General features: G+C 38.0%; 1 protein-coding gene across 5 annotated transcripts in view; it reads right to left on the bottom strand.

The window, feature by feature from the left end:
* Positions 1–24,900, bottom strand: part of RANBP17 (RAN binding protein 17) — a 159,435-nt gene extending 134,535 nt beyond the window's left edge. For 2 of the 5 annotated variants that reach the window (XM_054842044.1, XM_054842048.1), the window contains exons 1-13: positions 24,818–24,900; positions 20,725–20,871; positions 19,652–19,742; positions 18,283–18,449; positions 14,806–14,871; positions 14,163–14,267; positions 11,278–11,443; positions 9,528–9,601; positions 8,953–9,072; positions 8,550–8,696; positions 7,255–7,427; positions 4,474–4,667; positions 376–481 (exon numbers count right to left, since the gene is read on the bottom strand). In XM_054842044.1, the coding sequence (XP_054698019.1) occupies positions 376–481; positions 4,474–4,667; positions 7,255–7,427; positions 8,550–8,696; positions 8,953–9,072; positions 9,528–9,601; positions 11,278–11,443; positions 14,163–14,267; positions 14,806–14,871; positions 18,283–18,449; positions 19,652–19,742; positions 20,725–20,871; positions 24,818–24,835 (1,574 nt within the window). In that variant the 5' untranslated portion in view covers positions 24,836–24,900. Of the gene's footprint in view, positions 1–375; positions 482–4,473; positions 4,668–7,254; positions 7,428–8,549; positions 8,697–8,952; positions 9,073–9,527; positions 9,602–11,277; positions 11,444–14,162; positions 14,268–14,805; positions 14,872–18,282; positions 18,450–19,651; positions 19,743–20,724; positions 20,872–24,817 lie in introns of those variants that run through there. The other 3 variants (XM_054842047.1, XM_054842046.1, XM_054842049.1) reach the window with 3 other exon arrangements.
* Between the last annotated feature and the right edge of the window lie 2,073 nt (positions 24,901–26,973).

The following is a 26,973-nucleotide window of genomic DNA, read 5'->3' as shown; positions in this document are numbered from 1 at the left end:
AGTAGTGCAGAAAATAATAGCCATAACTCACAACTTAACACCTGTATACAATGCACAAATGAGAACAGGTAGCTACATGGGCATATCTAAACACTGCTTATAGTAAGAGATACATTTGCCTTTAATCCTCTTCCCTTCCTCTGAAACAGAGTTTTGAAATGATAGCCTTAATGACTCCTTCACTGCTCAGGATGATGAATTGGGAAAGATCAGAGTCAGTGGAACGGTCTCAGTCCACACAAAGTCAGTACAGTCCTTGAGCACCCACCATCCAAGAACTGGACAAAAACTGAGACATTTAAATTCAAAATATCTGCTGATACTAAATATCATTAAAAAAATCAAAATAAAGAATTCGAAACAAGCAATACTTACCGACAGGATAACTCCCCATCCATGGCATCATGTTCATCAGTACTAGTGTATGTTAAACGTCCTCCCACAAAAGTACCCACAAAATAGACAAGCCATGCCAGACGTCCTAACATTAAAAGGAAAGAAGAACAGTTAAGGATTACAAACCATTATGCTAGTACAATACACTTCCAGAAGGCATCAGCAGTTCTGTAAGGTATAAGACTGTGGAACGCTGTCAAGAGAATGGTTAGGTTTCTCCCTCTAACCAGACTTAAAACCTTCCCAGACAAATCAATTAACAAAAAATTCTGAGCAGAACTGACAGATAAACTAGAACAGCCTATTAACCTGGACATCCTTGTAAATAAAACACAAATGAATTAATCTAAAATACAAATTTAGCAAACTCAGCCTGGTAAGATTGGATATACAATTAATTTAGTATCCTCACTTGCCTGCCACAAGTTACTGCAAGGCATGGAACAATTTTATCTACAGTGGGGCTGTTACATCTACTTATCATAGCATTAGGAAGTGATTTGAGACTCACTATAACCTACTTGTTTTGTAATTCTATTTTGAATAAAGAATTCTCTGTAATACTAAATTACTATCTAAAGTGATTTGCACGTAAGAAAATATGTCACAAGTCAGGCATATTCTTCCAGAAAAAGAGTTTGTGAACTACCACATAGTTTTGAAAGTCTCTGTGAGCTGTTTCGTAAAAGGGTTTGAAAGACAGAGCTCATCCATTTGAAGCCATGCTGTTGTGCCTTCCGATCTTCCAGACTATGTAGCTATCAGTTTCCACTAAAGCACTTACAGAATACACCAAAGTCCTTATCAAGTAAAGTACAACGTAAGGATCATAATTTCTGTAAAGCTAAAGTTCCATAAATAACTCCTTGAGTTTGTGTAGGCAGTGTATGTTGTACAGACTTTCGAATACTGAAATCCTGCTTTATAAATACAGAACTCTTAAGTTTACAAACACTGAACTCAGGGGAATTTTTTTGCCTTTCTCTGCTGAAAAATCATTGCCATGTTGCAAAGCCCTGATTATTTTAATCTCTCTGGCACATTAAGGTGGAATATCTTTAAATTTGACCTACTGATACCTACTCAAGCCACGAAGATTCCTACTTCACCTTTTTAAGCTGTGAATCCAGTAACTAATGGTATCCTCTCTCAGGAAAGATGCAGTATTTTTCCCTAATGTAAGATCAAAACTAAGACCTGAATAGCAAAGTAACACGTAGACCTGTTAGAACTCCAGGACACCACTACAGGTTTCTTCCCCAACTGAAATGCACTGAGACTATAGAACAGTAAAGCTACTTTTAGACTCCATCTTCATTTGGCAAAATATACTTTGTAATAAATTAAATGGATTGCTTGAGAATAACACCACAGTGAAGACAACTTGAAAGAGTTTCCACGTAAGTTAAATCAGGCTACAAACAAGGCTTCTCAGTGAGACATTTACATAAACTAGGAGGTATCTTGCCCTCATTACTAGGATTTTACTAAGTGATGACAACGTAACTTACAAGAGTCAAGACAAAACCCTGATGAAAAAAGTGTCTTCCAAACACATTTTGAAGTTTAACATAAAGGATAAACTACAGATAAATAATGAAGTCACTGTTATGACTGTAAAACAGTATTTTATTTTGGCTATTTCTAGGTACCTATCAGGATGTGCACAGTAGCTACCAAAAGTCTTGAGGTTTTCTCTCATGTTTGTTTCAAATCTCTGATAAACTAGTCTTCATTTACATAAAATTAAACTTCACTTAATTTCCCTCATGTTTTGCACTGTTGTATTTTGAAGAACCCAGAACTGAGATAGCCCTGAATGCTCTACTTCCTCAGCTCCTTCAACCAGGAATGATTAATAGTTCTGAGGCGTTCCAGTATCCTTATGGTCTGAATCTAGTGACAAAACATCATAAGTAATTCTGTTTCAGTCAGAGGTAGATACTACAGTGTGTTCTACACAAAAAAAAAAAAAGATGCTGAGATCAAATATACATGAAAGATAATGCAGATTATGGAATAACATGCCAATGATTTCAATGCAAGTACGGGAAAGCATTCAGGTTCATCTTAACTCTCAGCCTTATTTGTGTGGTATTTTTTTTAAAATATGTAATACAGCCTGAGATCTGTAACAGAAAACACCTTGTGACAGGGAACAAGCGTTGACTTTTGAGACAAGATATATGAGGAAGACTTCCAAATACCTTCTTGTACTGTTCTGGAAGGACAGTATCAGCTGGCCTACAACCAACATATTTCCCTGTTTCCAGACCTGTGCTTCTTCACAAACAGGACATTTCCAAGGAAAACCTGATCAGACACACTAGACATTGCAGTACAACCAGCTGTTAATTTAGGAAACTAAGAGATTGCACCATCATTAGCAAAACACCAAGGAGCTGAAGCGTCTAGGAGAGCAGACATTGCTCAAAGGAATTTAGCATTAACAGCTAGTAAAGAATGGCCATTTGAAGATGGCATCAAAAAGCAACTGCAAAGTGGTGCTAGCTCTTTTAAAAAGCAGAGCCATCACTTTGGCCAATAATCTTTTTTAAAACAAAAACCTATCTTCCTTTTTACGAATTGCAGTAGGTCACTTTTAAGTATGTAGTTATTTTTCTGATGATAGCCCTCTTCTCTGAGCACACCACCAATTAATAGGTATGACTTCTTCTTTCCCTCTTTTATACCTTCACTATTTAAAATTTTCAGTGCATTTGCTTTTGCAATTACTGAGGCAGACAACATCTTTTCTTTTAGAAAATAATTATTGCTGTAATAATCTGTAATTATGGTTTATAACAGCAATAATCCCAAAGAAATCAGTCATTACCATAGATCACAAGTAATCATTAACTACTGTTAATGACCCATTTCTTGGGGATTATTGTTTTAGTAAAGCGTGACTGCATCACTATTGATACAGAGAGCAAGACAGTATAATAAAATGAGATCTTAATATTACATTAACTTATTTTGTAACATTAAAAGCCATTAAACATCTAAATTTAACAACGTATATCTAGGGGATATAACAGTTATTGTTCAATATGAGCACAAATGTTTAGTTTGCAGAAAAGAAACACAATATTTAAACTGCATCAAATGTTTTCTAATGCATAACGGCAATCCCCAGAGCACTGACACTCAAAGACTCCAGCTGATTGTTTCCCTTTGGGCCCCCCGACTGGGGAATGGAGTATAAATTCAGACTGCAGCTGGTCAATGACATCAGGTCATTAATGAAAGTTCTCCCAAATAAAAGTTGAGAGGTGCACGGAAGAAAGTGTAATTAATAAAAAAAAAAGGTAAGTAGAAGGTCTTATATAAATTAGCTGAAAAATGGCTCCTACATAGAAGAAAATCAGCATATTCAAATTGACAACAAAAGAACAGCAAAATAAATCACAAACATTTAATAGCATGCAAAGAAACAGCAGTATTATGCAGTAACCTGTCTCACCTTTTCAAAACAACACCATTTATCCATGTAAAGATGCAACAGCCATAAGATAACTATATTAGGAAAGAGCCAGTAGTTATAAAGACAATTTAAGTGAGACACAGAGAGGACCAAAACAGGTATATGAAAAAAAAAAAAAGTACTTATTATTTTTACAACTTACACTACAATAAATAAGTTGAGTTTCTTGAAAATTAGGTGATTCATCTTAACAGAGCTGTATAAAATAAATTAAGGTTTTTAATGTTACATTAATTTTTACAGACAGATAAATGAAAAAAGAACGAAAGTGAATATCTTCATTTTCAAAAAATGTTCATCAAGTTATGGCTGGTTCCTGTGAGGGCACCTGAGGCACTGAAATGTTGATTTTCAGAAATTAAAAGTTTTTACAGCTCGCAAGCCTATATTCTAAAGATGTAACTGCCAATGGATCCTATTCAATACAAAGACAACTAGTGAAAGTGTGGTGCAAGATGACTCGGATCATTAATTCCTAGTGTGAGAAAAGGTCTAGGTAGATCTGCCATAAGATCACCACTCTTTTTCATATGCAAGTATATGATTATTGGCACATAAAACACAGTCTAAAAATTAAATTAAATACTAACCTTCCTGAACTGTGATTTCTAATGGATTCCTACTAGAAGAGTGCAATAGTTTTTGGTAGTTTTGTGCATTTTGGTCAAACACCTGTACAAGAAGCGTACAGGTCTTTTCGTATTCACACCTGCTAACTGTGCACAGTTGCTCCAGCTGCTGAAAAACCGTAGCTGTATCATCCAGTGGATCTTCTAGGCCATCTCTGGAATAGAGATAAAAAGTAACCATTTAGCCACTATTGCTTAAAAAAGCTGATGCTGTTTTCCCATCCAGATCTTGAAGCACTGTCACTGAACTGCTGAACTACAAAAGCCTTAGCAGCTGGTGAATACAACAGACAGACATAAGATCTCATTTTATTTACAGACATACCCACACACATCCACACAAACACAGAACAGTATTCTGTTTGTGCCTTCCTCGTAATACATATTTTAAAAAGCAAAGAGGAGAGGAGATGAGGTTGGCAGTATGAACACAGAAAAGTAAATCCTGAAGAGCTAAGGTCCAATATATGCCTGAAGAGAATATTACCAAGCAGCATCCTTCTCAGAGGATGATGGGAGGAAAGAATGGAATACTTCGTAGAAATGGATTTTGCATATTCATCAAATTAAGCACAAGACCATGATACCCAAGCCAGCAAGTAAGCTTTGGTAAAATGCCATACAACTGCTTTATAAATCTTCATTTTATCCTGCTGTAAATAAACTGTGACCCTATGGAATGCCTATAACAAAGAGATCAATAGCTCTTGCCATAAAGTGTAACTACACTCATTACACAAATCACACAGGAAAGGTTTATTCATCAGAAGGTTACCCTTTTGTTGCACAGGCAACAAACAATCTACAGGTAAAGATAAAATCCAAAATGTTAACAAAGCTAACAGTGGTAACATCCAAACTTTGAAAGATACACAGGAGCTGAAAATCCTGATGTTCAAGATGGGCTGAAATAGAACTCTTCTCAGGTATTTACAAATATTTGAACTAGAAGTTCTCCTTCTAGTTTGTAGAAGCATCCTCTTGTAGGCCCTTTGTAGAAGAAGCATTAGCTTCTTACTCACCCTTATTCAAAAGGGACAACAGCTGTTCGATACCCCAAAAGAGCAAAAGTGACTTTCCTGTCATTGTTCCAAGCTACTTCTTTCTCTGTCTGAAGGACGAACTGGAGAGCTCCTGAAGAGGGTGATGTTATCAACTATAGCGGTTTGTAAGGAAACACGGTCATTCCAGAAAACAGGATTTGTTTGCAAAGATATCAGTTAATCTCCTTGGAGCAAACAGAAGAAGACTTATCAAATCAGCTCCCAGGCATCCCATGTTTCTGAAGAATGTTCTGGTCGTTTGATATTAAAGTCTACATTTGATTTTGCTGTCTACAGAAATACCACAACTGAGGATCTTCATCACATAAGAGAATAAGACAATACCACAGGGGTATACAAATCACGTAGAGCTAGGAAGGGATACATGCCTACAGCATTACCAATGCTGTCTAAAGAATGATACCTACTGGTAGAAGATCAGTACTTCCCTCATCTTCTCCCTGTTGGCTTTTCTCACAGATTAGAAAGCCTACTCCTCCACAACAGAACAAGGACATCCAGAAGAATCTCTCATCAGTGCCAAAGCAGCCCAATTTTCACTGCTGATGGTGATCCTAACGAAGACAACAGCACATTTCAGTGGAGCTGGTCATGTCAGACGGTTTGACCCAGAAGCTCAGCCCTATTCAGTGCTTCAGGTCTGGAAGCTGATATAGAATGTACCACTCAGTAGAAGAGAAAGCTGAGACATGAAGGTTCAACCCTGAGATTCCATTACACAAAAGCTGAACAGAGAAGATAACTTAAAAATGCCAAAAGAAGTGTAGGCTGGTTGAGAGAAGACCCAGGAAATCTGACTGCACCTGCGATCAGCTGCTTGTCCTTCCCTGTCCTAGCACTGGAACACTGGAAGCTCCCCTGGGTACTATTAATTCTTGTTCCTCAGATAAAGACACACGATTCTGAACCATTAGGAAGTCAGCCTTTCACATACCTGTGATGATAACATAAGGCAAGTAACACCAACTATAGCTTAGTCACTAAAAAGTAAGATGACAGATTATATCATTTGCAGACATGAGATTTTGGCTAAGCTGAGACGAAAGGACAACAATGGCGAAGCTGAATGCAGTTCCTCACACAAACTGAACAAGTGATGTACAACTGAAAAGGAAAACCAGATGTAGCTTGTTCTGCGGTCCCAATTCATAAAAGCCCTTGGAGAAAATAAATCCTTGCAGCAATCTAAACACTTATAATGTGGACTATAAGGTCATTTACTCAAACTATTAAAAAGAAGATTTGAACTAAGAAATTTTTAAATGGCCAATTTCAACCTTGTCACTCTCTAGCTTGTTCTATTCAGTCTCACCCTTTCTTGTGAGTGGGGTTACTCTACCCTCCCTGGCCCTAGAAAGTGACTCACCCAGAAAACATGTCACAGCTGAACAAAATAGTTACTTTAGATAGTCTTAAAAAAGGGGGGGGTGGGAATAGGCTTTTTTCAAAACACAAAGGCCCATGAGAGGAAAAACAGCAAGAATTTACATTTGATTTTGGCCTGGATTTAATAAGCAAAAGGAGTACAATGATATCAGCCAATTAAGGTAATCTAAAGAAATCACCATGTTAATCAGAACCAGCGTAGATTTTAAACATAACCAAAATATAATATGCCAACAAATCAGAAAATTAAACATTCCGTATTACAGTTTTAAAGTTGCAATTACAAGTTTACCTTATAACTACAGGAACACATTCCAGTCTAGAAGTAATATAAGCTTTTGTTATCTCAGGTGCATATGTATCTAAGAGGTGGGGTTCTGCCGTTTTCACAAAAGGTACAGATGCTACCATTCTTTGCCAGAGAGTTAGCAAATAATGAACACTATTTGGAGCGAACTCCCAGTGCTATAAGAAAACAAAACATACTTCTGTTAAAGCATCCCAGTGTGAAATTTTAGTTGCGAAACATGATGCTTTTATCTTAAGTAGTTTTACTCATTCACATAACTACTGAAGGACCCAGTCAGAACTGAGACATACTATGGCACACATTATAAAGTAGATCCAGAATTACTTGTAGGCACTCTCGCCTCCTTCAAGTGAAATCCATGATTCAGAGCGAGGCCTGGATTCTTCACAGTGCATGGTGAGATTTAAGTGCTATAAAAGGGCTATTCAAAAACCCTAAATGTGGAGTGGGAAACTGTCTAGAGCCACCTAATATGAAATGTAAAGAACAGAAAAACATCTCAACTTTCTTTTCTCTTCCAAGCTTATGGAGCTGCCATTGGCAACTCAGGAATTCAAAGGTCAAAACCTTCTCCTAAAGGTCACTATCTTCAGTTGTTATTCTGAAGACCAGACACAGACTCTGGAGGAAATGCTAAAATAACAATTGTATTACTCAAACAGCATACATGCCTTTATCTTGGTGTGTTTCAAAAAGAAATCTATAAAAATTTTAATAGGGAGAATCTTGAACCTGTGACCTGTGTCCTTCTCATACAGCTGTGGGTCCCTCAAAAATTTAGACATTATTCCATGTAGCTTCTGAATCCAGCTCATATGGGAACTTTGCACCCAGCATATAGGCAACTGTGTATATGTGTACATACATATACACATATATGAACAAAAGCAGAACTTGAACCTAGTCAGTGTAGGCACTTCAAAATGTACATGGGAGCACAGGTGTAAGTATTTTAGGGTTGAATAAAGGGTTCAGTGTGTTGGATTTTTTTTTTTTGAGGGTGAGGACTAAGGCTGGAGGATTAACATCCATCTATCTCCCGCTTCAGTTGTCATTTTTTTTTCTATAAATCTGTTCCCATTACAAAACTTCATAGGAAGAGTGGGAACTAGTTCTAGAGAATTTAGAAATCTGAGTTACATCACTGACAAAATATATTTTTACGTGAAGACAAGCCTCACCACGTCCTCAGAAAACACCAACACAGAGAACTGGGATCAGTCCTCTTTGTCATTCAAGAGTTGAAGAAAAGAGAATATTTCTATATATATTCTTACCTGTAGGCTAGTAATAGTAAAATTTGCTATAAGTTGGATGACTTCTGGGTAATCTTTCACCATTACTAGCTCTCCTAGTTGATAGTTTGTCTTTAGCCGAGCCAAAAATCGACAGAATTCATGGTAATTACCTGGATCAGATAAACCCTAAATTTGAAAAAGCAAAGTTTTAAAAGTTAACAGCTTAATCTAATAGCAATTTTATGAGCACTATTGTTAATTGGGTGACAATTTTCTTTGCATAGGGGTTTTGCTTTGTTTTGAATAGAAAATCAAAGCAAACAGATGTCTGGCTGGAAGTGGTTTCAATAGATTCAGTAAATTAATGAAGACTGTAACTAGAAAAACAAATCCACAGCTGTTTTAGCATTTCAAATAAATAAAATAAAAAAGAAAAAGATACCTGTGGATTTTCAAGTATTTGTTTCACTCCTTTGATTAGATTACCAAGATATTTGGCACGTTCTGGGTTGCTGAATAAAGATCTCCTTGTAGAAGCAAACTGAACTAAACAAGAAAGTGCCTGAAGAATAAAAAAAATACTGTAAGATTAAAAAAAAATTTTAAACTTTCAGAATAATCATCTCAATGTTTGGAGACATCCAAGCTACTGCTGTCTGTAGTACATTCTGCGGGTGAAGATGATTTTTGCAGCAATGTCTATACGATCATTGAACACAAATATGGCTCAATTAATTCCCTTTTACAACAGCTTCTGACTTCATCAAAATAATTAGGTGGATGTTTTCTACATGGCTGAATAGTGCTGAAATGGGGAAGGAAGGATTTGAATGTGTTCACATTCAGAAATGAAAACTGTGACTGAAGTTCAAAGAAAAGACATCGTGACCGGGCACTGAGCCAGGGGACTCATAACACGCTAATGCACAGAATAAAGCAGGGTCTTTTGGACAAAGCATAGATGTAAGAAGACTATTTTCCGTAATTACTTGAGTGTAAGTCATACGTGTCACTTACTAACTGAGACAGCATTGGTGGAAGGGAATGATACAAATCAAAGAACAGGTCCAAGGTCTCTGGCTCCAGGAAAACTATGGAAGAAGAAAAGTTGGGTTTACCACTCTACAAGCAATAATTAAGTATCTTTATTTTAATAGAAACATCATCTTTTTAACAAAAATAAAAGTGAGATATCACTGTAGTTGAGCATAAAATATGAATAGATGCATTAATTAGCTCATTGTACAATACTAAACAAAGCACTATTCTCTTTTTAATCACATTTAATCCTATAGCTCATAAAGAATACTTCCCTTGAACTGCAGATGATGCAATACTTTGTCAGTTGCTTACAGAATGCTGTTCTGTAATAGATGTAGGTAAACTGGTTTCTTCAGGTTACTACAGTAGTACACTAAGACAAGACAGGTTCCAGATACTACGGATTAGTTTAGTCTGTATTTAAACAAAGGCAAGTTTTTAACAAAAATTCCACAGACTATCCTGAAGTCTACAGACTGATAAACAGAAAAAAACCAAACCCTTTAAACACTCAGTTACCAATTCACTGTGGAATCACATCAAATGAACTATAACATTACCCTATTTTATGAAGGCGTAACAACAGGGTAGAAAAAGTTCACCAATAACTCATAATTAAATAATCCCACAAATTAAGTTAACATTTCAAAGTTGTTCCATTTACAAACATTATTTTATATGAAGACCTGTGTAAAATAAAGCATCACATAACAAAGGCTAATTTTCTTAGGCACTCTTTCTGTTTAATGACTAAAGGAAGACCCGTCTGTGGACAATTTAAAGTATCTAAATTAAAATCTTGGGAAAATCTATCCCCTTCTCCTTCCTAGGGGTCTTGCGAAAATACTGCCACTTGCCCAAATTCAGCCTTCTGTCAGTATTCCCCTCTTGCCATATGTCATTGCTTTTCATTCTTCACACTGCGATTAGAGGCTACTGTACATTAATAGAGAAGGAATGGAGTTATGCATGGAAGCTGATGAAGAATAGTATCATTGAAATAAGGAGGAATATCAAACACTACAGAGCATGATGCTATACAGGTGAGCCAGATTTAAACCTCCCATCTTGGGTATGGGAAACTGTATAGCTGCTTTAGCTAGACGTAACAGACTTCCAATCAGGCTCGTTTATTTTGCCAAAGAGCAGGATAAATTAGCCTACAAGGAGCTCCATGCTGCTAGTGCTACACTGCGTCCAATACCCAAAGTAATTTCATTAAAGCTAAGCTTGGACATATTCATACTAGACTGCCATCTGCACTGTATAAGCTCAGGAAGTCAAACCTCTAGAGCCTAAGAGCCAAGATGAACCCTTCTGCTGCCTTCATTAACAGGCTCACATACTAGAGCAAACATGCACACTAAAAAAAAAAAAAAAAATTCACACAGTTTTCTTATCAGGAAGAAGATAAAAGAAAACAGACATGCTACAAATGCTGTACATCTTCAGGTGTTCACATGCCAGGGATGAGAACAGTATTCAGTGTCTAATTAGAATAATTTGATTTACTGTAAATATCGTTATAGACTACATTATTTCTGCCTGTAAAAATAACAATAGGAAAAGTGCGAAATAGCAGAAGAGGTTTACCAATAACTCATCAGCAAAAAAACTCTACTCCACATTAAAAATTATTTTATATTTGCAAGTATTGTGACAAAAGAAGTTACACAATCCACTGGGTATAGACTTTAGACTACTAACATTTATGATCCGTTCTTACTTGTTCTCCAGTTTGTTGGAATCTGCACAGTGCATAGATCATCTGCAGATTCATCAGCTGAATTTCCAATGAAATCAAAATTAAGACAGTTTAGTACAAGCTTCAAAAGTTGCATTGCTAGACTTTGTTGCTGTTGGTCCTGAAGGGTTAAAGGTTTTGCCAAGAGCTAAGGAGAAAAGAAATTTTGTTAGGTTACCTGCACATAACATGCTTTGAAAAAAATCTTGAAAAGGAAAATGTTTGGATGTAATACTGCAAAGTTCACAGCACAAAAACACTTACTAAGAGAAAAATAAATCCTTCAACAATAAAAGGTATAATCTTTCCTAAAGGCAAGGGGAAAATCATTATTACCACCTCAGAGACATCTTCCACATCGAGCTAAAGCTCCCAGTGTTATAAATAATTTTTAAAAGCCTGGTGAAATAATCCTTTTGCATAAAATACTTATAGGTAAAACAGCATGTCACGGATGCTGTCTGTTAAAACAGTGCTAATGTTCACTGCACAAATTCACTGTAAGGTTTCATGGTTTTCTCTTTCAGTTACTCTAGACCAGCATGGAGTATACATCACATGCATACGTACATCATATGGGTAAAAAACACCTCAACAATTTGTTATTTTTCAGTTTGATGTCCAGGCTGCTAAGCAGCATGAGCTTCACAGTATGCCTACTCAAAGACACTTCCTTTGGTAAGTCTAGAAAAACCTGGAATTAAAAAAACAATGAAAAGAACAGTCTGTAGTCTGAATGTAGCTATTTACAACACCTGTATAAATACAGCTGTCAGTGTCTCTACTGCTTTATAACCCCTGTAGTGTCAGAATAAAAAGGTACTTTGTAAGCAAAACAAGCTGATGGGATTTGGAAGTCTATACTCAGCATACTGTGTGTACATTTTTGTCGATCTCGTTTTGTAATTACAATAATTTAAATAACATTTTAACTTAAAGAAATTACTACCTGAAGATTATGCACACACACAATATGAAGGTACTGAAAAAAAAGCTCAAATTCATTACTCACTGATGCAGATCATGAACATTAAAAAGAAAACTGATATAATTTTGTCTAGAAAAACAATAAAATAAATGGAAATGCAATAACTTTATCTAGTTCATCTGCTCCTTATTTAGATTCAAAGTCACATCTCTCAAGTTTATTAACGAAAAGTTTTTAAATTCAGATGATGGGAATTAAAATCAACTGTGTGTCATTAGATGCCTCATTAACTTGGTAACTGTTACACCACACTAGAATTGACACTAAATTATGAATTTGGCTTTGAAATCAACGTTGCATTTCTGCATGTCTTGTATAAACATAACCCATTTTGCCACCAATCCTTTCTGTAACTTTGAAACTCTTGGTATTACTTTAGTGATTCCACATTTGTCAGTTGAGTGTATTTTTCAATGTATTATAGACACTGAAATATTTCTAAACCCAGCTTCCTATACTAAAGCTGGCATTATAAAGATACTAATTATAATTTTCCTATATTTTTCTCTGGAAAGCTGTGTGATGCTGCTCAGACAAACCTTTCAACATATGAGAGACTAAAAAAGTATCTGCAGATCAGGTGAACTTGAACAAAGCTAGGAAGTGGCTGCCACAGCGTACAGGTTCTTATACATACATTTATTGTTTTGATGTGTAATGGGGTTTACCCTAAGAAGATTCCACAAAAAAAATCCAATTCTTTTAAATTATACATTTCTCCACTAATATGCAATTCCAACACTGATTTAAAATGTCCTGTGTACATTAGCAGAGCATTCCCTCTTCAGAGGTGAAGGCTTACACATTTTTTAATTGCTTTATATATTAAAAAACAATATACTGCCTCTCACAGAGCACTGATAGCTGACCATGTGTGCCCTTTAAACTTACTGCAAATGTGAAGTAAAACATGCTAGTTAGACTAAAAACATACTGTGAAAGAAATTTAAGCTAACGCTGTTTATCTTTTTTTACAGCAGTACCTCAACCTTGAGAATTATACCTTTAGCCAAAAAGTAATCACTACCATTATCTACTGACTCACTGTGACGGCATCTGTGTTTAAATTCTTAGCTTAAATGCCTGCATCCAAATTTCAACACCTAATTCATCTGGTTTTCAGAAAAACTGAATAAACCGGTACTCCCAAGTAAGTCAAAGACTAGAAATTAGGCAACATTTAAAAAATAAGCTCCTCTCAAAAGCAAAGATTTGCCTGAGCTTAAGAAAAGTACCATAGTACCTCATGGTGCCACTTCCACTGCTATGGAAGGCCTTGATCAGCACAAAATGTAACTGCAAATTCCAACTCCAATCTCAGTTCAACCTACCTGCTTCAGAGAGCCCTAGCTATCGCACATGGTTCTTCACCTCCTCCTCTCAAGGCTCTTGAGAGGCTGCAGCCTCAATTACCCCAAAACATTACACAAAGGATAACGGAACTAGTGAAGGAGAAAAACACCTTGGCCAGATTCAACTGTGCCGCCATACCACAAGATAGAGAATTTGTTTGTTGTCTTGGTCGCTCCTAGTTTAATAAATAATTCTTTTAGCAAATACTGAGATGGTAGGCCCAGCAAAACTGAGATACAATTAAATTAAGAGAAACATCAAAAAAGACAAGCTCAGAATTTAGATAGTTCATCCTTTACAGCAAGATATACAAAGAGAGATGGCACAAAGATTGAGAGAGAGCAAGAGAGACATGGAGGGAAGAAGATTGGCATTTTTGTCTTTGAATGTTTTTTGGTCACTTGAGCTTAATTGGGTGTCATGTAATTCATTTAAGTACAGAATTCATCAACTCAGAAAATATTAAGGACTCAAACTGGGATGATTATGATGTTAACGATTTAGGTTCAATTATAAAAAGCCTCACCTCCTTCAAAAGAGAGCACGCAAGCATCAGTATGTCCTTTAGAGAGGTGTCACGGAATGAGGTAGCTATTTTACGACGTTTTGCTGAAGGTCTTGAATAATCAACCTAAGAAATGTTAGGACATAATAAACAATGCTCCCTTCTTTGCTAAAACTAGATAATAGGTGTATCTGGCAGATTAATTATTTGACACTAGAAATGACAATTATTATCCAGCACTAAACATACACCCTGAGAGGTCCCTGAAGTGCCTCTTTTTTTCACTTCAAGGTTGTCTCTCTTTCTGGATGGAAAGCTCTGAGGCACTTCCTCAGGTTAAGATATAGGCAAAAGAAAACCATTGGCAGAAATACAATTGAAAAAGTCACTCATTCACTTTGCTTTACTAATTCTAGCGACTGTGGTGAGAGAAACTTTACCCCATATCAGACATGGTATGTATCTGGTACAGGTAGAGTCCCTGCTCTAAGAATTCCTTGTCTATATATTTTGGTGGGAAGAAGAAGGTGTGTTAATCCCTTCATGTCTAAGAAATGTTTCTCCAACCATTTTTATGAAGGGCAGAAACATTTAACAAACTGCTTTATCAGCAACATATACATCCCTTGCAGAAGATTAAAAAAAAAAAAACAAACATGCTTACTAGATTCATTTCCTGAGTCAGTTCTGAGAGAATCATTACTCCTATTATATAATGGTCCACAGTGCCCTACAGAAAAAAAACAGATAGGTTTGCTCAAACATCACAGCTTGTATTTAGTATTTTCCGACATTTCTAGAATCATGAGGAATTTTTAGGCTGAGATATCCTAAGCTGTTTAGAAGGCTTGCATGCCTAATTCCACCAACATTAATGGAACTAGACCTTCAAACTCTCTATTTAGCTCAGAAAAAAAATCATCATAAATTTTAAGAATTATGTGATAAGAAAAACCGATCTGAAAATAGACTTTAAGTAACCATGATCTGGAAATTCACTATTACCCATTTCTCAGAGCTCTGTTCAGTATTCTAGAACTGGTAAGGCAAGCTGCATGAAATTCAAACCATTAAAAAAATTAAACCATGCATGAATGAAAAAGATCACAGGGTACTCAGAGGAAAAAAAAAAAAGTTTTTAAATGCTACTTATCAAAAAATCCTAATTCTCTTTCTTCCATAGTAGTATACAATGCATTGGTTTGAATTGAATGACATATTCCATGTCTGAGAACTTGTGTGTAAAAAGTGAGGCAGTAGGTATCAAATACTTGCATCTGAGGGTGCGATCTGATCATCAGTATCAAGTTCCTTGGAATGTTTCAAAACTCAGATACAATGCAGAATTTTGCATCTAATTAATAAAATTTAGCTGTCTCTGCTGAGCTACTACAAAGCATTTATAGAAAAATTAAATCTGCATTGTTAAAAACAATTAAAATCAACTGCAATTAGGCCTTGCCATTGAGTCAGGGGGAAGATCTCTGTGTCTACTTACACAGCTGCAGTCTGCAGCTTCAGCTCCCCGGTGTTCAAAAAGTATTGTCACCCTTGCCAAATTTTCCTGATATTTCTCACAACCACACTCATTTTCACAACTCTGAAGATCACCCAAAGTTCAACTAATGAAGAATCTGGCTCTTTACCAAGGGGCCTAACTTTTCACTGCCGTCTAGTTTGTATTATCACTTGCAGCAACGCAAATGAAAAGTGAAAATTTCAGACAACTCTCCAGCAAAATTTATATTGTTGCCCTATCTGCATTCAGTAAGACTGAACATCTTATACTGTAATCTGAATGCAACTTTCTTTTACATTTCAAATTCTTAAAATGGTCTATATGAACATTCCTTAGATCACACAACTCTGAAAGAATGGAAAATGCAACCTCCCCCTTTTCACAGGTGTGAAAAGCTGTGCCGTGAATTCTGAAGGAGTTGGGAACAGAACTGCACACTTAGCTGCTATTCTCTTTTTCTATATTAAATCACACTCAAATTCACACTGGATGAACTTCAATCTGGAATGCTAATGCATATGTATTTGAAACTACCATATGCTAATTATTAACATATATTAGTATTGTTTAGGGATTATTTTTTCAATTTTTATCTAAAATTTAATTCACTAGTAGATCTATGGTTTAATTTTCTTTTCTACAGGAATTCTTAATTTAACTAAAGAAATCTCTTAAGAAGCTAAATTTTGTATTTAAATCTCTATTTTTAATGAGCTACACACTGAAGACTCACACTGCAATCATTTTAATAATAAATGCAAAATCCAATTACAGTACATTCATAAAAATAACTGCAAAATGGTGGAGAAGTATACTTGAGTTTGTTTTTAATAAACAGAACATTGCAACTTATCTTTTATTAGACATTCCCAATGTAACTCAAAAAGTACATTAACTTGAACAACACTATAAACAAAATAAGACCAAAAACCAAATGAGAAACTCATTGGCAAGAAACATAAACTGTTAACTTCATATTTTCCTGTTGAGTTGCCAGGATCACCAACATATACACGCATAATGGATCACTTTGGAAGTAAATCTCCAAATAGCTTAAATTTTCTAGGGTTTTTTTTTTTTTTTTCCAAAATAAGTACTAGGCTTTATGCTCACACATACACTCAGAAAGATTAATCTGTATTAACTTTTTAAGCAGATTAGCCATCTCCCAGAAAACATTTTAAGAACCTTTTTATACATGTCAAATGTATGAAATAAGCAAGTCTGGCTAATAACCCATGACATGCAATCACTTTCTCCAATCTTACTTCACCAAAGATGCTGTATAGCCCGTATCGTTAGCCACTGCGTCTGACAGTATTACTCTAGATTTGACATGTAAAATTGCATAGTGAACAGTCCATAGCGAACGACTGCACTCTGACATTAGGAGAAATTATTTCCAATTTTCAAATACTATGTACCAAGATCACCTCTTTATGCTGTAACGCATCTTCTTTATAACAGTGACCACTGCAGTGAGGGAAAAAGAAATAATGTGGAAGGAAATGTAAAACAAGAACATTCCTGCCTCATCCAATTACTGGAGAGGGAAGAGGAGTGATCTTTCCTCCCAGACTTCCCCATATCCCTACCTAGAATGCATAATTTTTGGTGATATGTTAGATTTAAATACATATGCTAAGATGGGTAAAGTTATAAAAACACTCTAAATTTATTATTTATCTCCCTATATTGTAAACCATATTCCTAGGGGAGAGAGAGAATGTCTTTTTTTTTTTTTTTCCTTTCACTCCTCTTTACATGTATGGAGAGAGGACACACATATATGCAGGTATCTAAGTGCCCATGCACACAAATATGAATCACCAATTTCTCAGAAAGTGAAAAATGAATGGGGAAACAAGGACCACAACCATGTAACACATATATAAAGTGTCTTGCAATTTTGTGTACCACAGTTTTATCTTTACACAAGCTTTCCTCAGTAACCTCAGAAGCAGGGGTATCAAGTGATTTCTGCTACAAATTAAAGTGCAAGTGAAGTCCCACTGCTTATACAGAAAAGCAACAATATAAGACCATAACAGTGAACACTCCAACAAATAGTTTATAGGTATCCTTGTGATCAACCCTCCATGACAGACACTTGAAAAAAGACATGTGAACTAGTTCTAGACCTGAACAGTTTGGCACAATTTTAGCAGTCATTAGTACAAGAATCAGACCCATGCTTTAAAACATTTGACAGTCTTACTCTTCAGGTGGTACAGTACCATGTTTCTAACCAGGTAACTGCAGCTAATGCTACCAGAAATGTACCTCCACATCAGTTGAAAAAAAATTAAGACATTAAATAGAATAGCTTAACAACAGGGCCTGATGTTTTAAACTACACTATGAAAAAGTGCTTTGGAAAAAGAAAACCAAACAAAAAACATGACAGCACGATGAATAGTGTAAGGCATCACAACCCACAACCTTGCACAAATATCAAACCCACCCCGGTTCTTCATTGTAAAGCAATCTTCTGTTTTAAGCAATACTCTTCACACTTTTTCCACCCAAGTGTCTAACAACTAAGTGCCACAACATGCCAATCACTGAACACGAAGAGGTCCAAACACAAAAAAATGGCAGAAGTGAATGATTGTTCCCTACCTGCAAAAATTTTTTTACATCAGCAATAATGTCTCTGAAGATAAGCTGATCTTTTAGTACCTCAAACCATCCTAATTTTGTAATTTTAGCAATGACTTGAACAAGAGCTTGGATGACAAAAGGAGCCAGTTTGGGTTGAGATGCTACATAGTTCAGAATGTAATTTCCTGCAAAGAAGAATTTTAAAATCAGCAACACAAGTCTTCTGTTAAAAAAAAAAAAAAAGAATTAAATGGTTCTAATAGAAACTTAAGGTATGGAATTTTTTTTAAAAACCCACTATATTCTTATGGTTACTACAGTAACTGTAAGTTACATCAAATCATTAAAAACAGCTACACATTTAGTAACACAAAGCACATTACATACACGATCATTATTCTAGGACACGTATGACAACAGTTTGTGAATTCAGAGAATGCTGGCAGGTAATTTTTCAATACGATCCCAATATCGGGCACTGATTATTTCACTACGTAACAGCAGCACTCACAGCCAATTCAAGATACACAGAATTTTCTTCAGACAAGAGTCCCTACTGAACGGTCTCAATTCAATCTAGACCATCCCTTTGGGTAACGCATGCTGCAGCTGCAGAAGTTCTCTCTAACTAGAAAAAAGTTAACCTGTTTCAAAAGCTGTTGAAATGCGTAAAGTTGTTTAAAGATAATTTTTACCTAAAAGAATATTGAAGTCTTTTATCAGAAGAAGTGGATTCTCAGCCATGCATTTCAGAATCCTACTATCCACAGAACTGATAAAACAGTGCAGATTTTCTAAAAATCCAAATCAAATCACATGCTCCCCGTACAAAGCCTTTCACTATTAAAGACCTAACACATACTTGTTTACTCTTTTAGGATATAGCAATGACTTCAACATGGACCCTAAGAAGTAAGGAAAATTTTGTAGGATCTTAATCCTGCAAGTAAGAACCTGCCTTGGCATGACTTTTACAAATGTTAAGAGCAATGCTACATGCAAGTGACTGGTGGGTGTGCTAGCAATACCTGCAACTTTCATCATTTACAACCATCAACTAAATCTCTTCAGCATCTTGTAGGATAAATACAAACACTATATTGAAAAATGAGTACTTTTTTAAAAATATGAAGTAATCTGAGCTAACATATTTATTTTAATATTGAAACTAGGAAGTGTTATTTGTGAGCTAACTGCAGAGAAAATATGAAAGAGCTCACAATCACCTTTATGTTCACTCTCTCACAATGACTACGTTATGAATCACAGGCTTGGTAAATGGAGAGAACTGAAGAAAAAACAGACAAGCCACTGAATGGTTACTGTGCTAACAAGAAGTTTCAGATCCAACTAATATAATGAAATTTTAACCACAAACGTTACTTACGAATGTCAATCCTTTGTTCGACAGGTAATGGCGATGCCCTGCTTACAAGCTTAGACAGGCACGTTGCTGCTAGAAGCTGAGCATAGGACGTCTACAAAAACACATCAAAAGATATTACTCAAGAATAGGCTAATTAAAGGCAGGGACAATAAGTCAAAACCTGATAAATAATCAATAAACCAGACTGGTTATCAGGTTTTGGTTATGTTTGTTAAGTGTACCAAAAATTTGTAAAATATGTATTTTAGTGATATCTTTGTTTCATTATAAACATAAATTACAAAACACTAATAAAATAGTGGAGACCTAAAAATATCATCCCTTTTGATGGAAACCATTAATGTAAAAGTAATTGCACTATTCAGCGGAGTTCTTTAGTTTTGAAATCTGTTTTTAAATCACTTGATAATTTAGAACCATGAGATGATTACCATGGGTCCAGCCCTCGATTAAATATATTTTCAAATGTGTTTCCTCTTTTTCTTTCTCTCTCTTTTTGAACGATTTGAAAAACACAGCAAGAATTACACTGGACTTAGCTTGGACTATCAAATCAAGAGTCAACTCCCCTACCACTTTATCTAGAGTTAACGATGAAATTAAATACCAGAAATTAACCTGAGTGATAAGAGAATAGTTTAAACTAACAGACAACAGATAAGCAGTTTAAGGATTTTTTTAATACAATTTTGGTTTTCGTTGTCACTAACAGCTAGAAACAAGAACAAGATGATGTTCAAACCCCAGGTTATACCACACCATGTCTCGACACTGCTCTAGAGATGACACAACGCCCGACTACAACCCTTCTGAAAGTACTGAAAGCTAAGATGCTTTCCCTTTTTGTCCCTGACATCTCTAACACAAGGTATTGTCACTTCTACAAAGACCACCTTTGAAAATGAAAATGAAAAAAAAGTCTACAATCATTTATGAAACAGAGTATGTGCAAAAGAGGGAAAAGCATTTTGCCTTTATTGTACTGACATGGTAATGTCCCATGACTGAGAAACCCAAGGGAGCTTCCATGAGCATAATTATGTCTATGGATAATACATCTTTCAGATGCTTACCGTTCCTTGTTCTAACAGAAGTTGGCATTGGCTAAGACATTCTGGGCTATCAATAAGTTCCAAGAGTACCTTCTCAGCTTGTATTCGCTGCGCTAGATCAGTTCCTTCATATAGGTGGTTACATAGTACTTCTAGTTCTGCCAGACTCTGTTAGGAAAGAACATAATTGAAATTTCCATGAAGACTTTTCAACTATGTAAGATTTCTTTAAGTGTTGATAAACCTAGATACTATACCAGTAACATAAGCTGTTACCTATGCTAAACTTTCCAGTTGATTCACATTTAAATTACCAAAAAATAAGAGACTTTTTGTGGCAAGAAGTCAAAAATAACTCTGAAAATTAAGTTGCCATTTCTTATTCGCTCAGCTACCAAAGTATTTTTTAAATATGGTTCAAACCATCTGTTTTTCTGAGCCTTCAGATGGGAAGTCCATAGCTTTTCCAAAGAGAGATGAAAAGATAGAGAACAGTGAACAGTTTGAGCTACACAACTTGGAAAACTTCCCAGCAAATTTCATTTTAAAAGTTGTAATTACTCATCAAATTACTACACCTGCAAAAAATTAGCATTGTCTGCGTCTGTTGATGCAAATAGCAGTGAAAGATGGGACAATTCAGTGACAGAAGAGCTAAAATTCCTCTCCACTTAGAAGCTGAAAAACATTCTCTTTGGTAAAGAAAGTGCATAGGGGGGACACTATCTCTCTCCTATGTGAGCGATATGATTTGTATCTACTAGTCCCTGTCTCACAGGAGAGCACATTTCAGAATCGTTACACAAACAGAAGTTTTAGCATCCATCAGGTTCCCAAAGCCTATGGAACTCTCATCAAGAACCAGCCACGTCATTAGAAAGTACCCAGTAAATATTTCATGACTTGAGCGTGGCCTAGAAAGAAGAGTAAAAGAGAATATGTAGTATTTCACCAGTCTCATTTAAAAGTTTTGAGTCAAAATCCTATTCACCAGCCCTTCCAAAAAGATGTTTTGTACTTGAAATAAAAGATTTGGTTCATCACAATCTAGCATCACTTTTACCATAGCTCAAATGCCTTTTAAAAATCCAAAACAGTAATAGTGTCTTTGGCAACCAAAGTACATTTGATTTTGTCAATCAAAGTACATAATTTCCTAGAGACACACTTCTTATCATAAAAAAAAAAAAAAATAGTCACGTTCTTTTTCCCATTTTGTTGTTGTTATGCATATGGACTCCCTGGCTTTGATCAGCTCTTTCTGAATTTCAGTAATAATGACATTTTAAGAGTGTCAGATTTTCAGTCAAAAAGTAGCCATGCACTTGTTCCTTTGGAGAAATTTTAAGAAATAGCACATTTGCTTCTGGAATGAACAGATCAAATACCTCAAAGACTGAGCTCAACAGAGACCTGCTTTGTTTTTGTTTCCCCTCCCTCCCCGTGTTCAGAGAGCGCAGAAGAAAAATAATGAACAGGTTACAATCCCAGTAACACAGTTTTAAATGAAGCAAGATCCATGCATATTAAAGTGAAAATTAAGACTCATAAAATACAAGCATACACATTAGGGAAAATATAATACAACACAAAAAATACATAATTGGGATAAAACATGGGAATAAGGACATCTAGCAAAGATAGTCTTTAGACATAAATTACAATGCATCTTTCCATAATGGAACAATCCCAATACAACCTGAGAAGCATGAACTAAATTATCATGTCATAACCAGCAAAAGCTAAAGACCCTCCTATATTTGATCTGAAATTAGACTTTCAAGTCTGGACAAACTTGGCAACTAGTTTAATAAAGTCCAGAATAAAACTGGGATATCTGCCCAGTCACCAAGGTCTAAATCATCTTTATACTAATTGGCATTAAAATAGCAAATCATTTATAACCTGACTTATACACAAGAAATTGATAGTGGATTTCAAGAACTTATGCACTTTAATACACTGTTAATACGTTAAGGTTACACCAAAATTTAGAAATTTAGGCTAAGGATCAGAATTAACTTCTTGTTGACAAGTTAAAACTGTGAAGCATTTTATCTGAAGGACAATGAGGGAATTTTTAAAGTAAGCCTGAACAAAAACTAGATAATGATCTTCAAAGAAAAAGTTGGTTTATTGGATATTGAGACCAATGACCTTCAGCACTTTGAAATGCTTTATGTGGACATGTTTGGTCTCAGGAGAAGGTTACGACAAAGCTTCTTATTGGTAGGCTGGAGGTATGGCCAGAAATCACTCAGAATTCTCAGACTGCCAAAGAACTTGTTAGATGTTCTCTGGGTTATATTTTATGTGTAGTACAAAGGAAACATGCTGATCTGCCTTGATTCAGATAGTGAAACAGAAAATACAACTTGAAATCAGCAACTACAACCATCTTGTGTAGACTGGCAACTCAGCTGAGCAATAATTATTCAACTTTATTAAGAAAAAAAATACTTGGAGAACGCAATAAGAAGACAAAAACTAGCTCTCTATATTACATATATATTTTCTTCAAGCAAACAGAAGACTCTCACAATCCCTTTTTTCCTGTGAGACAAAACATGTGAAACTGATGCCTTCAGATACCTCCTTTACTCAAATCCTTATCAATAGCTGAAAGGTGATTCCTAAGAAAACAACAGTGTCAATGAAGAGGATCTAGCAGTCAGATGCTGGCTGCTTTAAGCAAGTCAGGAGTAGAAACAGACCTGTACAAAAAGTGGCATTTTCCATCACAAAGAAGTGTAACTTTTCCCAAAAAAACGATTCACATCCTAATGAAAAAGGTTAGACACTGTGATTTCCCGCCCCCCCCCCCCGCTTGTTGCACTTTCATAATATTAAAAAATAAACTAAATAAAGTTCTCCAGATGCTTCTGGTCCCACCTCTCCAGCTCTCAGAAGTCCCTGGCAGCTCTCCTACCAGGCTGTGAAAGAGCCAAGGGCCAGAAATGCTGGGGGCCCGGCTCCACAGCAACCCACCAGGCAGGCAGCCAAGGAGCCAAGCAAACTGGCAGGAAACCAGGTAGGTTCCTGATTAAAGTTTTGCTGACACTGACAAATTCCCACAGCCGTTTTGATTTTAATCAGAGTTTTCTGACTGAAAATATTCTATTAAGAAAGTTCCACCAGCTCTATACAGAAGCAACAGGATGGGCATAACTGCTGAAATGCCACAGTTTAAAAAGAAAAAAAAAGAAGAAAGCTATTTGGGTATGAGGTAATAACAAAAGATATTTAGTGGTCCTTTTTATGTAGCATGGCTGGCACCCAAGTATATTTAAATAAATGCCTAAAATGGCCTCTCTAAGACTGTCAAAGCCGGCTGCCACCAATGCAGTGAAACCGCCGGGACTGTGGATGACCGCCGAACACCTCAGCGAGTGTCTTCTGGGGCCCTTTTCCCGCCCCCCCCCCCGCCCCTTCCTCCGTGTCTGATGTGGGTGATGTTCACGGCGAGGGGCTGTCCCCGGCTCTGAGGGAAGAAGCACGGAGCCCACCAACGCCTTCAGTTAGAGGTGGCAACAGGGGAGCAGGTGCGGCTAGCTCACACAAGCGTGCAGTAGCCACAAACTGAAAGTCCCAAGCATGAAAAACCACCCACCGCAGGCCAGCCGCCCGTCACCACCACCCAGCCCAGCGGACACGGGCACCGCACGCCACGGACGCTGTGACACTACCGCTCCAACTTCCACAGCGGGGCCAGCATCACCCGTGTCCCAGCCCTGCAGTCCCACACCAACCCCGCGCCTCCCCCGTGCACGCCCCCCTCCCGTCTGACAACAGCCCACCCGAGACCGCGACCTTGGTTCGGCACTCCGACGGAGCCTGCGAGCTTGCCTCAACACCGCCCGCAGCTCCCGGGCACCTTTCGAACCTCCGCACCCCACGGTCCCCTGCCCCGCTCACCCCACACCACCCCGAGGGCTCTCCCGCGTACCTCAGCACCTCCCTCCCTCCCTATGCTCTCCCGAGCTCCCGGCCCGCCACCCCCCCCGACAGCCCCATCGCGGCCTCGGTCCCGCGCTGCCCGTGGCGCCCCAACAGCCAGGCCAGGTCCCAACGGCCCCCGCCGCTCCGCCTGCCATGCCGCTGCGGGTGCACTGACCTGGACGCGCAGCGCCATCTTCCCGAGCAGCGCCGGGAGCGGGCCAGGGGAGGGGCGGCGGGCCCGGCCGGGGCTAGGGGGCAGTGCCGAGCCGAGCCGAGCCGAGCCGAGCCGAGCCGGGGCCGACCGGGTGTGAGGGGCGGGCCGGGACCGCGCCGGGGCGGCCGTTAGGGCGGGGCGAGGCCGCGGTAGGGGTGGCCGTTGGCGCGCGCGGGCGGGCGGTGGCGGGGTGGGCGGGGCCCTCTCGCGCGGGCGGTGCGCGGCAGCAGCCCCGCCTGGGTCGGGGCCAAGGGTCGCCTCGCGTGGGGGCGCCATTTTGTCGGTGGTGTCCCCACACGGCCCCCGGTGAGGCGGCAAGCGGCCCCGGGCCGGAGTGCCTTCCTCTCACGGTGCCGGCGGTCAAGCAGAGGAAGCTCTCCTCACTGAAGAGGCCGTGGTTTTCAGTAGTTAAGTGTACCTGTAAATCTGTGTTTTGCTTTGCACAATCAGATCGAGGTAGGATTGCCAAAGAATTTACTCTCGGATCCTGACGGCACCAGCAAAAGTAAAGCTTTCCTCAGTGAACGTGGGAGCTTCAGGTCACACAGTCCATCCGCGATTGTAAGAATTTTCCCATTTTACAGCCAGCACTTCACAAGTTGCATGGATGTAATTCAATGTAGCATTAATTTTGTATAAATCAATAGTCAAACATGGGCCAAGCTGGCATGATTCTGCCCTGCCTGTGCTTCTTAAAAGATCCAAACCAAAGCCTGTGGTGCTGAGGTGGTTTTCATACCAGGGCAGCAGCTGGGAGTTTCATTCTGCTCTGGAAAGTGCGAGAAGGTTGCTGAGTGGAAAAAACCCCAAGAATGCTGCTTCAATGCAGAAGGCCCAAGAGATAGTGCTCAGGTGGTTACAGCTGCATCCGAAAGGACAGATTGCTCAGCCCTGAAAGGAGGGAATCCCCCTCTGCAGGTGCCTATAAAGGACTGAAGAAATTAAATTTAGAGCATAGAGTTGTCTCAGTTTGCAGTTGGATGAGATGAAGCCCGTTGTTGCTAACCGCTGGTACAAGGTAACAGGTAGAGTCTGCGACAGCAAACAGTTAAATTAACATTTTACTTCTTAAGTTCAAGTACTGCATTCTAGAGGTAGAGGAATAATTCAGGGTTAGTGAGGAAAACTTGCCATGTAAGTTGAGACAGAAGATGGTTGATACAAAGATTATCCAAGTTAAGGACATCAAGTGATTGGAACAATGTCTACAAGTATCTGCAAGGGAAAAAAAAAACAAACCTGTTTTACTGCAGCTTCTTAACTTTAGAGGAAAAGGTGTAATTGATTCTAACCACTATAAACTGAAGCTGAACAAATTCAGAACAGAAATAAGCAATACTGGCAGTCATCCGCTAGGATAACACGCACCAAAGGATAGTACGTTCCCTGTCGCTAGATTGAGAGTGGTCTTTTTCCTAAAAAGTGACGCCGTAGGTGTGCGAGCTGCTGTCTTGGGCAGAAACGGGTGAAGTTGTATGGTGTAGGTGACAGCCTGTCACAGACTACGTGCACATACAACATTGCATCGTATGCGACCAGGGAGCAACAAGCTTTTGTCACTAATGAAGAAATGTAAGAAAGGCCAAAGCAAGAGAAGCATCTCTATATTCCTTGTCCTGTTAAAGGTACCAGTGGTACTGTACAGCATGGAGCCAAACTGAGCCCAGGGTGAAACGCAGCAACGTGAATTAGTTTAGGCTTCATGAGACACTTCTGGAGTTTGGCACAGGGAGGAAGAAGGACTGAGGAACAACAAATAAAGTGTGATAGAGGGGAGGCAGCGAGGACTGCTGCTGTAGCCAACTGACAGCATTTATTATTGCTCCCAAAAAGCTTGAAATTTTTGCTGGGCACACTGCTGTTTGATGTTTTAAGACGGAAGAATTTTTGCCTTGACCTCCCCTGCTCTGAACGCCACAATTGTATGTGGTGATTTTTAATCTGGTTAACAGGGTCTGAGCATTTTGTGTAGAATTATTCATGTTTCCCCACTGCTCCATCATCCACATTGCAAAAATTCCCATGTGAAGCCTGGTAGCCCCAAAGAAAATGTGGAATGAGGAATAGGGAATGAATCAGTGACTTGGGGGTAAGACAAGTCAGCCATAAATTATAAC

The sequence above is a fragment of the Grus americana genome, chromosome 14 (genome assembly GCF_028858705.1).
Source record: "Grus americana isolate bGruAme1 chromosome 14, bGruAme1.mat, whole genome shotgun sequence".
NCBI classification, from domain to species: Eukaryota; Metazoa; Chordata; class Aves; order Gruiformes; family Gruidae; genus Grus; species Grus americana.
Note: the sequence above shows the minus strand (reverse complement) of the source record. Positions and strands in the feature narration are given on the sequence as shown.